The sequence below is a fragment of the Periophthalmus magnuspinnatus genome, chromosome 12, assembly GCF_009829125.3.
Source record: "Periophthalmus magnuspinnatus isolate fPerMag1 chromosome 12, fPerMag1.2.pri, whole genome shotgun sequence".
In the NCBI taxonomy this organism is placed as follows: domain Eukaryota; kingdom Metazoa; phylum Chordata; class Actinopteri; order Gobiiformes; family Gobiidae; genus Periophthalmus; species Periophthalmus magnuspinnatus.
This window is the reverse complement of record NC_047137.1, coordinates 13,788,249-13,803,272: the sequence shown is the minus strand read 5'-3', so window position 1 is coordinate 13,803,272 and position 15,024 is coordinate 13,788,249. Positions and strand designations below refer to the sequence as shown.

At 40.0% G+C, this 15,024-nt stretch overlaps 1 protein-coding gene and 1 long non-coding RNA gene across 2 annotated transcripts in view; one reads left to right on the top strand and one right to left on the bottom strand.

Annotated features, from left to right (window-relative positions):
- Positions 1-804: 804 nt before the first annotated feature.
- LOC117379594 (uncharacterized) lies at positions 805-3,478 on the bottom strand. Its single transcript, XR_004542101.2, has 5 exons — positions 3,452-3,478; positions 3,049-3,077; positions 2,174-2,215; positions 1,286-1,759; positions 805-986 (listed from the first exon to the last, which is right to left on the bottom strand). It is a non-coding gene; the product is annotated as an uncharacterized LOC117379594 (long non-coding RNA).
- A 576-nt stretch (positions 3,479-4,054) lies between these two features.
- Positions 4,055-15,024, top strand: part of tprn (taperin) — a 38,475-nt gene continuing 27,505 nt past the window's right edge. Inside the window, exons 1-2 of the mRNA XM_033976319.2 lie at positions 4,055-4,587; positions 5,202-6,971. Of these exons, the coding sequence (XP_033832210.1) occupies positions 4,225-4,587; positions 5,202-6,971 (2,133 nt within the window). The 5' untranslated portion in view covers positions 4,055-4,224. The remainder of the gene's footprint in view (positions 4,588-5,201; positions 6,972-15,024) is intronic.

Sequence of the window (15,024 nt, the reverse complement as noted above, 5' to 3'; positions counted from 1 at the left end):
GTCTGCTCGTCTATTCATCAAAGTGAAAAATGAAAGCGACAATCATACGGCATTTCTTTTGTTTACCACAAGGGGGCGCCAAACATTTAACATAGGACAGTCTAAATGTCCATAGAAACCATGGATCTATTAAAGATAGAAATGTACAAATAATACTCGTGGATAATGTTTTATGAGCTAATAACATCTGAATATTATTTGCTGAATGTCAGAAATGCAACAGGTGCAGGAAGAGCTCAAACGTAGTGAAGCCACTGCACTCGCTCCCGCAGAGAACAACATGATGGAGGTGTGGAGGTGGAGGAGCTTTGGTTATTTGTCCAGGTCTGAAGAAGACAGAGGAGGAGGAGAGGAGGGTTTCCCCATTGACTTTAACTGCATTTTACACACATTTCACCTCCTGCTTGTCTTCATGGAGAAATATAACTGCAATATCAAATTATAAAAGGTCATAGGCAAAGCAAAAACATCTCCATGGAGACAAGCAGGTGATGGACTTGTCTCCTTGGATATTGTCGCTTTGTAGGTAATGTCAAGGGTGAGTTATTTGTATGTTTTGTTTCAGCTCCTCCTCAGTGAAGTCGTGGTGGAGAAGGTCTGGTGTGTTGATGATTGTTAAGTTTTTGTGCTTCAAAAGTGCAAGGCAAGTTTATTTGTATCACACAATTCATACACAAAGTAATTCAAAGTGCTTTACAGAATAAGAAACACATTAAAATCACACAATTCAAAACATAATGAAATAATCATAAAAAAAATAATATTAAAACAGAAAATTAAAAGAGAAGAGTACAGAATAAAAACATTTCAGTCATATGCACAGCTAAACAGAACCATTTTGAGCCGTTAACATTGTCAAAGTCGTGCACTACTTTTTGTTGATGACAGTGACTCTGCGCTAATGTTGAATATGTCCACACTAAGAGGTTTCCTGCCGAGCATCTCCATCCAGCAGTTCTCAAGAAGAACCACCCTCAGCTCAGACACTGAAATGAGAAATATAAACAAAATATAGTACAAATGCAAAGCAGCAAAATGTCACATTTCATCACTCTTTATATGTCATTCTATAGAGCAGGGGTAGCAAAAGTGAAAGTTGGTAATGTCACTACGAGAATTTAGCATATAATCATTTAAACTGGAGCAAAATATAATGTAAACTAACTATTAACAATTGTGACTTAAGTTTGTGCATTTCTATTTAAGAAAATTTTGGTTGTTCCATATTTTTGCTATAGCTGACAAATTCATACAGATCTATGTTATACACATCATGAATATTTACCATCCGTACGGAGACCTGGAGACATGAATCCTCAAGACTTTGTGATAGTATTATCTGTTCCAGTGAAGTCCAGTTATGCTTCTGTTGTAGGGAGCATAATACTTCTGATGTTAAGTTATTATTTTTGATTTTTGATTGATGTTTTGAAATGTATGTTTTGATTTCCAGTTTTTATTCTCTTTTTGTCTCTCCAGACTCTCCACTCGTTACCCTTGCTGGTACACACCATTGGCTGAAAAGATGTTGAAGACGGCTGGGTGATCAGTGCCCAGTCGTCTCCTCCATCAAACGCCTCTAGTTGGACACCTTTGCATTTGAGGACAGATGATGGAAACACATTGCATATGCTGCAAATTTCCTCTAAACATCAGTTTTTTGCAACTCTGGCTTGACAAATGCTTAAAAAGCGCCGCAGAAACATTGGACTACATTGGACCCTGATGCCACAGACTGAACTGGTCAATGCTGCACCATCTGCAAATGAGAGAAATGATTTAGCCTGATCTTATTGCATTTATTGATAAATGTTCTTCCGATGACCCCAAAGAGCCGTGAAGAATGTGATTAGTTGAAAGACAAAGGCAACAGGTTGTGAAATGATCTGATAAATTTGATCACTCTTGATTCAGACAGAATTCAATGCAATTTGCCTTAGACACCTGAGAACCTTAAAAGTGAAATTGTGAAATGGCTACAAGAGATTAGTAGATTATAGGGGGCATAATGATCGCCCCTATAATTCAGAAAAGAACTGAATTAGAAGTTAATTTCAATCAATCATTCAGTCAATAATCATAGTCAAAAAGGTACTATTGAGATTGAGAGGATGTATTCAGATGTGCAGATTATCATGCCTCAACAAATAGCATTTTTAATCAAATGTAATACCTTAAGTACGTGTTTCTCTGAGAGGTCAGTCTTTGGAAAAGGCTGGACAAAACATTAAAAGGCTTCAAAATAATGAACACGTAAAAAAACCCCTGAAAAATATAGTACAGGAGTAGAGTACAAGGCATAGGCCTATGTCTGTGTAAATCATATGTAAATATGTGGGTCTACATCAGGGGGCCCTAAACTGAATTTGTCTCTGGGGCCTCCGGAAGCAGATGCCTCTTGGCTCAGCTATTAGTGATTCATATTTGACAACATTATACCTCTGCTCTCATCAACTTGACCAGTTGTATTTGTGTTTATATGACCACGATCAGACTCAAAACATCCAGAATGTCACAACTACTATAGTCACAAGAACAGCACACAAACATGTAAGGGGGGATAAAGATTTTTTAATCTTAATAATTTTTTTATTACAAACATTTTTTCTTCATTTCTAGTGAATTTTAATGTGTTCCAGTTGGCGACAGTGTTTTAAAATTTACATTATAAAGGGTCCTTGCACCAGTGTAAACACATAGCTGCCCTCACCTCTGCCCGAGTCAAAAACAAATGTAACAGCAGTAGATTTTGCTACTATAGATATAAAGCAAATGTAATAGTTTGAGAGGGATATTTACGCTGCTGTAAATACACAAGCCCTGTGTCCAATAAAACTTGATATATTATATTATTTTGAGTATAAATGTATGGGCTCTTGGGGGCCCTCTGGTGGCCTCGGGGCCCTAAGCAGCTCCTTAGTCTGTTTACAGACTGGGCCGGCCCTGGTCTACATGACAGTGCATAACTAAGAAACAAAGAACCTACTGAAAATGCTCTTCGATAAGAATAACATAGTTCTAAATATTAGGCTTATCTTGAAAGCTCACCTTGTGAGGCCATGGTTTCACTCAGGGACCTAATTAGGGGAGAGAAAAAAAAAAGATTTTAAGAACATGAAGGGAAACGAGCAGACCTCGTTTATCCTACTTCCTTGTTAAGGCTACTTCATAAAGAACGAAATTTGGTTCATAAATATCTTTATTTTGTATAGACTATTTGTCGGTAATATTCAAGTGATAAACATTTAGCATCGTTATCTTAATAATAGACTATTACAAAACGCTGAGGACTACACAAAAACACCTACTAAGACTCCTGTTTGTAATTTACCACATTTCCAACATAGTCAACAGTGACCGTTAGCTAACCTTAGCTAAAGGCTATAAACATAGAATAAACGATGTTTCGTGTCGTAGACATGACACATTAGGCCTATAGCTCCATATTTACCTTAGAAGTCCAGCTTCACCAAGTGCATGAAAAGCGAAAATGAAAGTAACATTAAAACGTGAACAACTCATGATTGTGACTGTTGTTTACCACAAGGAGGCGCCAAACATTCAGCTACAGGCGGTTTAAGCGCGTCCTCAACAGAGCACAATGTAAATACATATAGAAACTATGAATCTACTAAAGACAAACACGCACAGATAATGCTCTTGGACAATCTTTTATGGGCTAATAACATGTGAATATTATTTGTTGACAGCGGGTGAATCAAATATCTCATAACATATGGTAGGTTATGTCCTACACTTAGCGTCCTGGTCTCAACAACACACTTTTTTCAGTTTATGACAGGCTTGATAAAATATGGATTTATTTACCGGTTTTCATTTTTATTAGTTAACAAAATTGTTTCTAATGAATTTATTATTTCAGAAAAAAAACAACAAAAAAACAACAACCTTGTAACAAATATGAGCCAATGTGCACACTTGAGTTCAAACACTGATCCAAATCCTTTTCTTTTGGTGTGTTTGATGTATTTACTTGGGCGTGGTCTGCTCGGCGCGGGCCAATGAGCTCACGGGACAGGGCTGCGGAGCTGTGGGGCGGCGTGCAGCGGCTCAGAGCACAGGGCCACACCGACAGAAGAGGCTCAGGAGACGGGGGGAGGATGTGTCCGAGTGAGCGGTGATCCGTAGCTTCACACGGAGCCGGGCAGTTGTTTCTGAACCTACCAAACCGTCCCGTCTCCTTTGTCTTCAAACCGTTTGACCATGTCCGGCGGAGGTGAGATCCGCGTCCTCCGCCAGGACCAGGAACCCGGACAGGAGAGCCCCAGGATGCCGGCCTGGAAGCGAGAGATCTTGGAGAGGAGGAGGGCGAAGGGCGGCGCGGCTGGAGCGACAGGAGCCGGAGAGACGAGCCCCAGTGCGGCGGCTCATCAGCGGCACAACGGCAGCGCGACGGTTATCAACGGCTCCAAACAAGACAACGGCGGTGGTAGTGGTGCAAACGGGCGAAATTACACCATCACCACGGCCAGCCAGCACTTCGGAAACAACAAAGAAACACGACACACGACCGTGGAGAGGGCGACATCGAAGGAGGAAGATGGAGAGGAGAGTCTGGTGCTCCAGGTAGGGTCCACACACGACGAGCTGTCAAGCCCCGAGAGCAGGGAACACGGGCCCCAGATACAGTCAGCCATAGTGATCCACATTACAGGGAAACCACAGGATAAAAGAGGGGTGTACAGCAGCTTTCCCAAGGGGTTAGGGGTGGCTTCTTGTAGCTGTGGCCTACTATAACATGAATGAAGTGCAATAGAAACGTGACACGACCAAATACGTCCAAAATGAGACAAATGAAAAGGCTTGGAGTTGTGTCTGTTATTTGTATTTAATCTACAAAGCACAAATCAAACATAAAGATAATGCTAGGCTGCTTCTGTATCTGTAATTATACTATTATAAATGTGAAATTAACCCATCATTTTGGAATTATTCTCACTATTTTCATGTATAATCTCTTGTTTTAGGAGTGAGTTCAGATAGTGACTCAAATAATTGTGCTTTTCTTTTATTATTAATTAGAAAAAACTGTGCGTAATGCTGTTTTCTTAAGTTGTGAGTGATATTTTAACTTTTCATTTACCAGCTAAGAAAATGTAGTTTCACAATTCACTTCATTATTTCAGATTAAATCAGATGACTATTTATTTTGTATTTGGTTTGTTGTGATGTTTCTGTAGGAGAGTCTTGGTCCTTTGGAGGAAAATCCCTTCATCAAACTGGAGAAGGAGCGGAGGAGACGTCAGGACAGAGACAACGCGGCACGACCTGTCCAGCACATCCTGGAGCTCTACGGCAGCGTTCCCGGGATACGCACCATCAGGGCCGAAAACATCATCATTATCGAGTCCGACCCAGAGTACTTCCCGGACGGAGAGGGTTCCAATTGGCAACCGAACGGTGTGAGCACGTACAGCTCTTTGAATGACCTTTTGGACCGGCGTGGGAGTGCTGTGACTGAGATAAGAGCCAAGGAAGTTGTGATTTATGACACCACGTTAAGCAAGAGCGAGGAAAACCTGAGCACTCTGGGCCGGCCCGATCACGAGCTGCAGGCGTATGACACCCAAGGAGAGGGCCAGGGCAGAGTGAGCCGGATGCTTCAGAAGTTCGACAGCAACTACGGGAAGCTCCAAAAGAAATCCCACAGCACGGAGAACCTGCTAGACTTGGATTGCAGTGCCAGCAGCCGGCCCAGATCTTGGTCCAAGCCAGACGTGGTGCCAAAGCCCAGATTCGAACCAGCAACCCCGGTCTTCCAGAGTCCGGGGACGTCCAAACCAAAAGCCGAACCGGAAAGCCCCCAGCGGACTCCCAACCACTCGGTGCATTCCTTTCGCCAACGCTTTGAAGATGGCGGAAGTCCCTCGAAAGATGAAACGGACAGCCGGCCATCAAAGCCCACGAGAGAGCGAGAGTGGGACAGTAGTGCCGACCCCAAACCCAAGGTGCCATGTTCTCCGGAAACCCGCCGTGCCCGTGCCGAGTCCAGCCCATCCAAAACGCTTCGCTCCACTCCAGACTTCGAGATCCGTCCTTCTCCCAAACCGGATCTGTCTGAAATTCCGGATAACGATACGCAAGCTAGAGCCTTGGCCAATTTGCGACTGCAGTCCAAAAATTCTTTCACGGTTATTCCCAAACGGAGACTTGCGACTTCGGGCTCCTCTGCTGCTAGCCCAATCCCAGCTGGTCCGGTTAAATCTTCACCGTCTCACAGAGTAGCCACAGGAAGTGCTACTGGAGTGCCAACATCCCCAACATCCACAGCCACAACAAACGATTTAACAAAAACCACGCCTCTTAAATCTCCTCTCAAAAGTATATCCAATGAAATTTCCAAAACACCCACACAAATTGCACATGAAACATCTATGACTATTCCAAAATCTCCACCTTCTCCTACTAAACCAGTAGCAAAACCAGTTACGATTCCCGCCACCCTTCCCAAAACCCCCCCTCTGAAATGGGATGAACAAAAGCAGGAGTCACTGTCCCAAACTCCGACCAGCCCGCCTCCTGTCACCTCCCCTCCAGCGTTTACCTCACCTCCTTCGTCTCCACGTACTCCCGTGACCCCTCCCCTCTCCCCCAGCATAGCAACACCTCCGACCGATCACCTCCCCATCACGAACATTGATGATATTGAAGTGGAGCCGCCCCAGAGAGTGCCAGCCCCTAGCCCGCTGGTGCACAGGCGGAAGGGGAACACATTCACAGTGGTGCCCAAGCGGAAGATAGAGACCGAGCCCCCTTCTGGATCCCCCGAGTCCCAGACAGAAGCCCTGAGTGAGGCTCCAGGGGGTTCCACACCTCCCCAGGCCCCCTACTCGCAGCTGGGGACCCTTCTGAAGAAGCGCTACCCGGCGGTGGAGGAGATCGAGGTGATTGGGGGTTATCTTTCGCTCGCCAAGTCCTGCCTGGTCAAGACGGGCTCCTCGGGTAAAAAGGTATGAAGCACAACATGTGGTTTTATATTTTATGGTAATTATTTATGTTATTATGTTCCTCATCAAAAACGTACCTGAAGTTGTGTTTAGTTTCATCCACACATTTTACACACATATCCTGCATATTTAGGCTGAGTTCTTCTCTCAAACGGAAAACAATCTGTTCCACCTTGTGATGTCACCTGGCAGTACAGGAAGTGCTCCACTGTGTTTTTAAACTCCGTACTCATTCACTAGAATCATTTGGATAATTTCAGCCCTGGAATTCAATCTCTAGTAAACAGAAGGTAAAAAGAGCTGTTAACTTGAACACTACCACTTCATGACATCACAAGGTGGAACAGAGATGTAGGGAGATGTAGACAGACTAATTATAAAGGGTTATTCAAACATGTGCGAATGAAACAAAACATAACTCCAAGTTTTTGATGAGGTAACGTTATAACATGACTTAGAGCTCACAAGAGTCAATTTTGCGTAATATTGGACCTTTAAAAATAGTTTTGAGACTTTGCAATTGTGAGTTGTTCCGCTTTGCAATGGAATAATGCGCTATCTGCTTTCCTCTCAGTATATTAGTTTGAATGAAACTTATGATGAAAAAGCCTTAATTTCCATTGGACATTTTGTTTGGAAACGGTCAAGCGTTTGAGTGGGGTTCACAGTTATAGTTAAATAAACAGCAGCTTACATATTTGTGGAGGCAGCAGCTGTTTCATTTACAGGAGAGTTATGTATAAAGTTGGAGTTAATAGTAATATTGCTTGTGTTTAGTTGCATTACTGTAGTTGTTTATAGTAGCTTTGTGGTTGATATTTCAGTCTTTTCTTAAATTATGCTGTCCCCAAAGTTACAGGCAGGTCAGAAGGTGATTTGTGCTAGGACTGGGCTATATGACAAAAAGTGAAGTTTTTGTATTTTTATTTTCTTAAAATAATTAATTCAGTATTTCACAATCGGTGTCTTTTAACCCCATAATAGTCAAACCTTCCAAAGTGTGAACCACATGCATTTACTGGCAGAGCATTAGCCACGGACCTCTCGATTAAAATCACCCAAGCAAATAATTGACGATTACACATTGATTACACATGACAGGACTGATCTTAATTAAAATTTGATTAATTGCCCAGCCCTAATTTGTACAGAGAAGTTGTTGTTGTTCTGTTGCTTCATATGTTGCCGTAGTTACCAGGCAGAATGATGCTGATGAACAAGTTTGATAAAGCCACACTAAGATGTATCGGTAGGCTGACATATCTTGTTGATATTTGCACTTTTTCACATATCTGCTATTGGCCTTAAATCTCCAACACAGGCTGATATTTTGTTTGAGCCGTCCAGCTGCTAAAGAATATGCATAAAGCTTTATTTGAACACTTTAGTGAAAAGGGGACACAGGACAAAATATCCAAGTAAAAGAACAAGTATCACATGAAGAAATCTACTTAAGTAAAGAGGTTAAATTACCTGTTTAACAATATACTTAATGATTAAAAGGTAAAAGCACTTCGCACAGATTTTGAGGTCTAATAAAACTTCAAATGTAGTGATTTTCATAAAGATTTGTGCAGAAACAACTGAATCGATATTTTTTTCTAGTTGTTTTATTTGTATCTTTTTGTTTGGTCCAACTATGAACATAAAAATAAACCCTTCAGCCTTTCCAGCAGATATTAATGAAAAATACTTTTACTTTTCAGTCCTGTTCAAAATGTAGTGGGGTAAAAAAATACAAATACCTGCCCTCAAATGAAGTAAAAGTAAAACAAGCAAATAAGTGACGTACAGATACCTAAAATTTTACTGCTTTTACTTCGTTACATTCCACCACTGAAAACAGGGCTGTGAAAATAATCAAAATCAGCCTTGCAATATCGATCCTAAAATATCAGCAGTTGTTCCGTTGTTCAGTTGCTCTGGAATCTAAACAATCAGTATCGCTCTCGAAAAAAAAACATATCATTCGATCTCTTCATGGCTCTTTCCACCTCTGAAACGTCTCACTGACCAGAAAGCTTCCATTTGGACACATTTGTTTAGATTTTCTTTCTAGATGCTCCAGCTTGCGCTATAAAAATAACTGCAGATTTAACAGTAATACAAAACCCACAGCCGTTTCCTGTGGCAGTCTCCTGTTCTGTGTCCTATTCACAAACACAGTGGAGCAAAAGTGCAGCATTTATCAGCGTTTCGACCTTTGATAAATCCTTCATGTATGTTGTTGAACCTCAGATGCCAAACATTCCTTGGACTTAACCTTATAGTTTTCTATTCTCCGCTAATCTGTTAAGACCTGAATTGAGAGCATGTAAGTGGAGCAAGGAACGTGTCGCTGCCAAAACCATTTCTATCAATTCTTCTGGTTGCGTTCACGTTGTAGAATTTGATGATGTCATAATTTCAGAGGGAGGGCAGGGCCTACAGAACTCTTTGGTGGGGTTGGTCCCATCGGCAAAAGCCTCGATACCACACATTTTTCAGGTATCAGTATCAGCGAGTACTCAGAACAAATTACCAATCGGATATCACTCTGTATTTTCCAGAATGAGGACGTTTAGGTGCACGCACTGCCGCTGTTGACTTCTGTGGCTAATGCTACTGCTACCGCTAACGCCCAGAATAGGTTAAATGCAGACTGTGGAGACTCTGCAGACTCTTAAAAATCCTAATAACAGAAAAGACATTTGTGTGGTTCAATGATGAGTCTTTTTACAGGCTTCACTGCTGTTTTGATCCAGATTCTGTGGTACAAAGTGGCCAAGTAGAAAAGTAACAATGCTTAAACCAGCACAACTCATCATCAAGACCATTATACATTTGACTCTTTACTTTAGTCCTCACAATCTCATTTATTCCTGTAGAGTTTCTTTAGAGATAACCTTTTACTAGAGTTATTTTTTGCTCTTCTACTGTAGCAAAATTGAGTAGCCTTAGTTACTTACTTCTTCACACTATGCGGAATATGATTGGTGTTTCAGTTTTTCCGTTTTTTGAAAAATGGTATCGAAACAACACTACGTTCACTGTTCAAAGATATCCAAACCTGTGATCCACAAATGTTGAACTTTATCATTATTTGTTTGGGACTGGCTCCACTCCACAAGCCTCTCATATTAATCTTATGGTTTAAAGCTCTTTCAACTGTTAACAAATGTCAACAACAAACAAAGTCTTGGTGTTGAATAATGGCACCACTTTCTGAAGCTATTGTGAAAAGATTATTTCACTTTTGTTTATTTATACTGACGGAGAAAACAATGAACTTTGTGCCAGTTTTTGTTTCATGTGGATAGGCCCAGCAATTGGAGATATTAACCATAAACTCGTTCATCAAATCTGCAATCTGGCAAACGGCAAATTCCACCATAGAATTCTGGCCAGCTCCATGTTAAACTATAGAGAGAATGTTGTGATATAACGTGAAAACAACCTATTGCTGTGCCTGGAATGTTCCACAGGGTGACATTAACAAAATGTCTGTAGTGTCGCAACCAAATCAATTAAGGATATTGTTAAAATAAATATCTTAAAACATCCACTCCACAGATCTGACCTCTAACTTGGCTAAACAATGAAATGCCAAAAGGAAGACTAAAACTTGTGTAAAAGATCTACTTGCCTCTATGGAAATGGAGAAGTGTAATGGCATACTGTGGAACATTTAGGCAAAGCAATGACATCTCCATGGAGACAAGTAAAAGCTTGTTACAGTCCTCTATAGTTCAAGTTCACTTTTACACTTTTGAGTCTTCCTTTTGGCATCTCATTGTTTATTTCTGGTTTGCCCAGTCTCTCTCCCTCACTTCCTGTTGTAACATCCTGTCCAATACAAATATATCTTAAGGAAATAGTAAAACATTTAAAGTTTACTTGTTTTTGATTCATGCAGTTACAAAGTACTTGCATGGAGCATTTGACCCTTTTATTTGAGTCTTGCATCTATACCAGTCTAGCCATTCCTTTGTTGATATAGTGAAATGAGCTGCTAAGATGACACACACACCAAACACAAGAGGCTGAGCCCCGTCGCCATGGCAGCCGTAAACAAATCAGTATACAGAGTTAATACTGTGCATTTTTGGCGTTTATTACAGACCATGGCATTTCAGGAGGGAACCGAATAAAAATGTGACTCCTCTGACCTAGTTTTTTTCATTTGGCAAGACTTTTTATAGTGTAATAAATTGACCATGGATATATAAAAGATAATCATAGTTGGATTTTGTTATCTGGAAACACGGAAAGACCTTTTATAACACACACTGCTGCATTATAACATCAAAATGTCAAATAATAATTGGCTATTTCAGATTTTTGTCAATAATACACTTCATAAATATTCTCTCATTAGAAGCCTTCACTCACTTTATTTGGTTTATTTTGAAAATCTTAAATTTACAGTAGTCGTTTAAGTATTTTTACTAATCAACTAGAGATCAACCGATATGGGTTTAGAATACAGAGCAACTGATGGCTGATAAGCTCTGCCGATATTTTTGGCCAATATGTAGGACTGATTTTTATTATTTTCCCCAAGTTATGTGATTTAAATTTACTACAAACAAGCCCTTTTTTATCTCAAACCTATAAGAGAGCTGTGTAGTCACATTTTGTGCAGCTATCTCTTTGTATTAAAGTGTTAATCTAAAGCTTTGTGTGTATTTTCTAGGCAGCAGATTGACCAAGACAAAATATCGGCCTGTGCTGGAGATTGAAAGGCCAATACACTAAAAAGTCCATATATAGACCCAATATATTGACCAACCTGTATATCTGCCTCTCTCTATACTCGACTACTAAAATAATCGTTCTAGTTGCAGCCCTACACCAGTGTAATGAGCAGAATTAAAGTTTCTGCTTGGGGTGTGCAAAGGTATGGGTTTCACAGTGAAGTACTGTTGTTAAAATGTATTTGTGATATTGTCTTGTGAGCCACTTGTGTTATATTTAGAGGAAATTTGACTTAAGTAAGAGCAATGTTACTTTGAAGTTATAATGCTCAAGTACAAGTATAAAGTTAATGGTCCAAGGCATTACTCAAGTAGGAGTTAAAATATATTTGGAGAAAACTACCACTCAAGTAAAAGTAACTTGAAGAGTAACTGTCAGGAAGTAACATCTGGTTTATAATTTAAAGTGAATGTCAAGGACTAAACATCAAATAATAATACATCTGGAATTTCCAAAGGATAGACACAAAAATGAGACAAACTAAATCATGTCTGAAGGAGTGGCGCAAGAAACACAAATGTTCAAATCATTTCATATTGTCAACTTAACGCTTTTGTTACTTACAGTGGGAAGATGAACCACAACTTTGACTTACGTAAAAGTACTGCTACTTAAATACAAATGTTACTCAATTAGAAGTAAACGTACGCTGCAAGAAAAGCACTCTGAAAAGTACAATTTCTCAGTAAATATAACTGAGTACCACCCACCTCTGCTTATGTTGCGTCAAATCATGGAGCAGTATACTTTAAGAGAATGGGCCTGTGAATTATGCTCTCAATTGTTTGCCAGTTTAACCCAGATATACATGTGATTCTGACTTTTGTAAATATCTTTGCATTGGTATTGGTGTAGAACTTCATAGTTGTAGAAACTGTATTTTTCCTTTTGTTTTCATGCAGATCACATGCCACAGTGAGAAGTGAAGCATGTTTTTTGCAGCATGGCTTTTATAGACATGATGCTAATGTGTTAGATGTTTTGCAGAGAAAGTGCTGAAATAATCCAGTGAAGGTGTTTGAAAACAAAGTAGAGATCTTATGGATGGGTTTAAAATTTGAGTTTAAATGTGTAAAGTCTCACAATGCCATTGAAAAACAGCTCTGTTTTGTCCCATCACCTGTGTGGCATACCCCAAAACAAGTCTTAGAAATCCAAAAATGGAGTACACTGGCCCACTTTGGTCCTGAAAAAGTCCTGCCAAAGCTCCCTGTTGGACTGGTGCCTGGTCAGAGCTCCTTAATCGGGGTGCGTCCATGACTTGACCTGCTCAGAGCCTAAGTGGATTAGGACCAGTGTTTACATAGCCACTTGGATGGGAGCGCTGTATGCAGCGTTCACTGTCCCTCAGGATAAAGCACGCTCCAGCCACAGACCCACCACGGACTAGTTTTATTGGGTTACTCTCCTCTGAGCCGCTCGACCCGCCAATCTCATCAAGTCTGTATAGAGTAGTGTGGATTTGACCAAAGATTCAATGGAAATGTGTTTGTAGAGCAGACCTGAAGTATGAATGGTTGGAATACTATTTATATATTGCATATAAAATATTTTTACTTTGTGCAGCAGTGAGATTCCAGTGGAATTCCTTCACATACATATAAGTCCATAAAATCAGACAGAATGGCAAAACTGACAGTTGTGGTTGTATAAAATGTACTTCTTTTATATGATCTAGAATCTAGATCATGGTCTTGGTGTAAGACAATATAGTCCTGTGAGATAAACTACGTTTTACATTGTGGTATCATGTAGTGTCAAGTATCACGTTTTCTTTAGTTTTGAATTGTTAATGTGAGAATTTTTAAATATTACAATTCATATTAATGTTGTAATATTGCACATTTTTGCATATTTAATAAAAAAAGACGAACTCCATTTGGTACATTGACAATAATTGGCAAATCAGTATCCTGTCTCCACTGGGTCATGCAGTTATAAAAGATGCTAATCCGGTCGTCTAGACCACGGCAAACATAAAATGCATCGGAACTGCATCAGGGATTAATTAAGTGTCTGACAAAGCCTGGAAGTGTAACGTGTTGTGTTGGAAGCGGCTGGTCTTTCTCTGCACCCCTGCCCTTGGCTTCTCCTCCTCTGCTCTGGGCTTCATCTGCTCCTCAAATTCTCCATTGAAATTAATGTGATTCCTGCTTAGCCAAGTGCCACCACAGAGAACGTGTGGTTTAGTAGCACTTACAGGCAAAAGTGTTCAGGGTGGAATAAGGTCAATATTGTACTGCTGTTTCATTGCCTGGTAAATCCAAACTGAAATTCTGTGTATTGGAATCTCAGTCTGGCCACCTCTGTGTCTCAGGCCAAACTGAGGCAAAGCCGCACAATCAGTTTCTTTTATTTGAGCTCATTTTCATGTGTCATTTACAAAGCAAAAAAAAAAAAAAAAATCTCACTTCAGATGAACATCCTAAAATGGAACGTTTATTCTAATCTAATCTAATCTTCTGCTCTATGGCACTCTATGGGATCTGCTGTAATCCTGGTTTTGGATCCTGCTTTTGGATCCTGCTTTTGGACTCCTGCTCCTGCCCCGATAGAAACACAGAGGGCGCTGTGCCAGGAGAGCAGACTTCACACCAGTCTAATGCTCTGAAATCATGTCAGGGATGAAGACCATTTGGTGATCTAATAGTGCTGAACTGACAGAGAAATTTGGCTTTCTCTTTGAGGCTGCAGTGTTACCAAGAATTAAGTTACTTCCAATGTGTTCCTCTGAGTTTTTAAAGTCAGTACAGCATCATTTGATAATTTCACCTTACAGCGTAATCTTCCAAACAAGGGTCTTAACTGATATTTAATTTTCATGCGATATGTTTAAACAACACTTTAAAAATACAAAAATATACAGGTACAACATACAAAAGGTATTAAAAAAAATCATGCTTATTTTAAATTTTAAGTTTGTAATTTTAGTTCCTGGTTGGACATGGGCAGCAGATAATGACATACATAGAGGAAATTCAAAATCGTTACCTATAGCAACCATAATAATGTTAGCAAGTGCCAAAAACTGTTTAAATTGACCAAATTGCACAGTAGTTATGATCGTAAATATGACGACACCTTTGTTTTCACCTTTGTGCTCCTGGATTTTGGATGAAATGGTAGAGGGATTCTGTTTTAGAGTTCATTGCTACTTCCTGTATTTTATTTATTAATTTTTTGTGTATTTTTCTTCTCATCCTTTTTCCGTAAACTGACACGTAACTGCTATAAAACTATGATAAATATTTACCACAAGTACTATCCCACCAAACTAAGTCATAATAATTAGGGTAAAAAATGAAAATCTGTCATAATC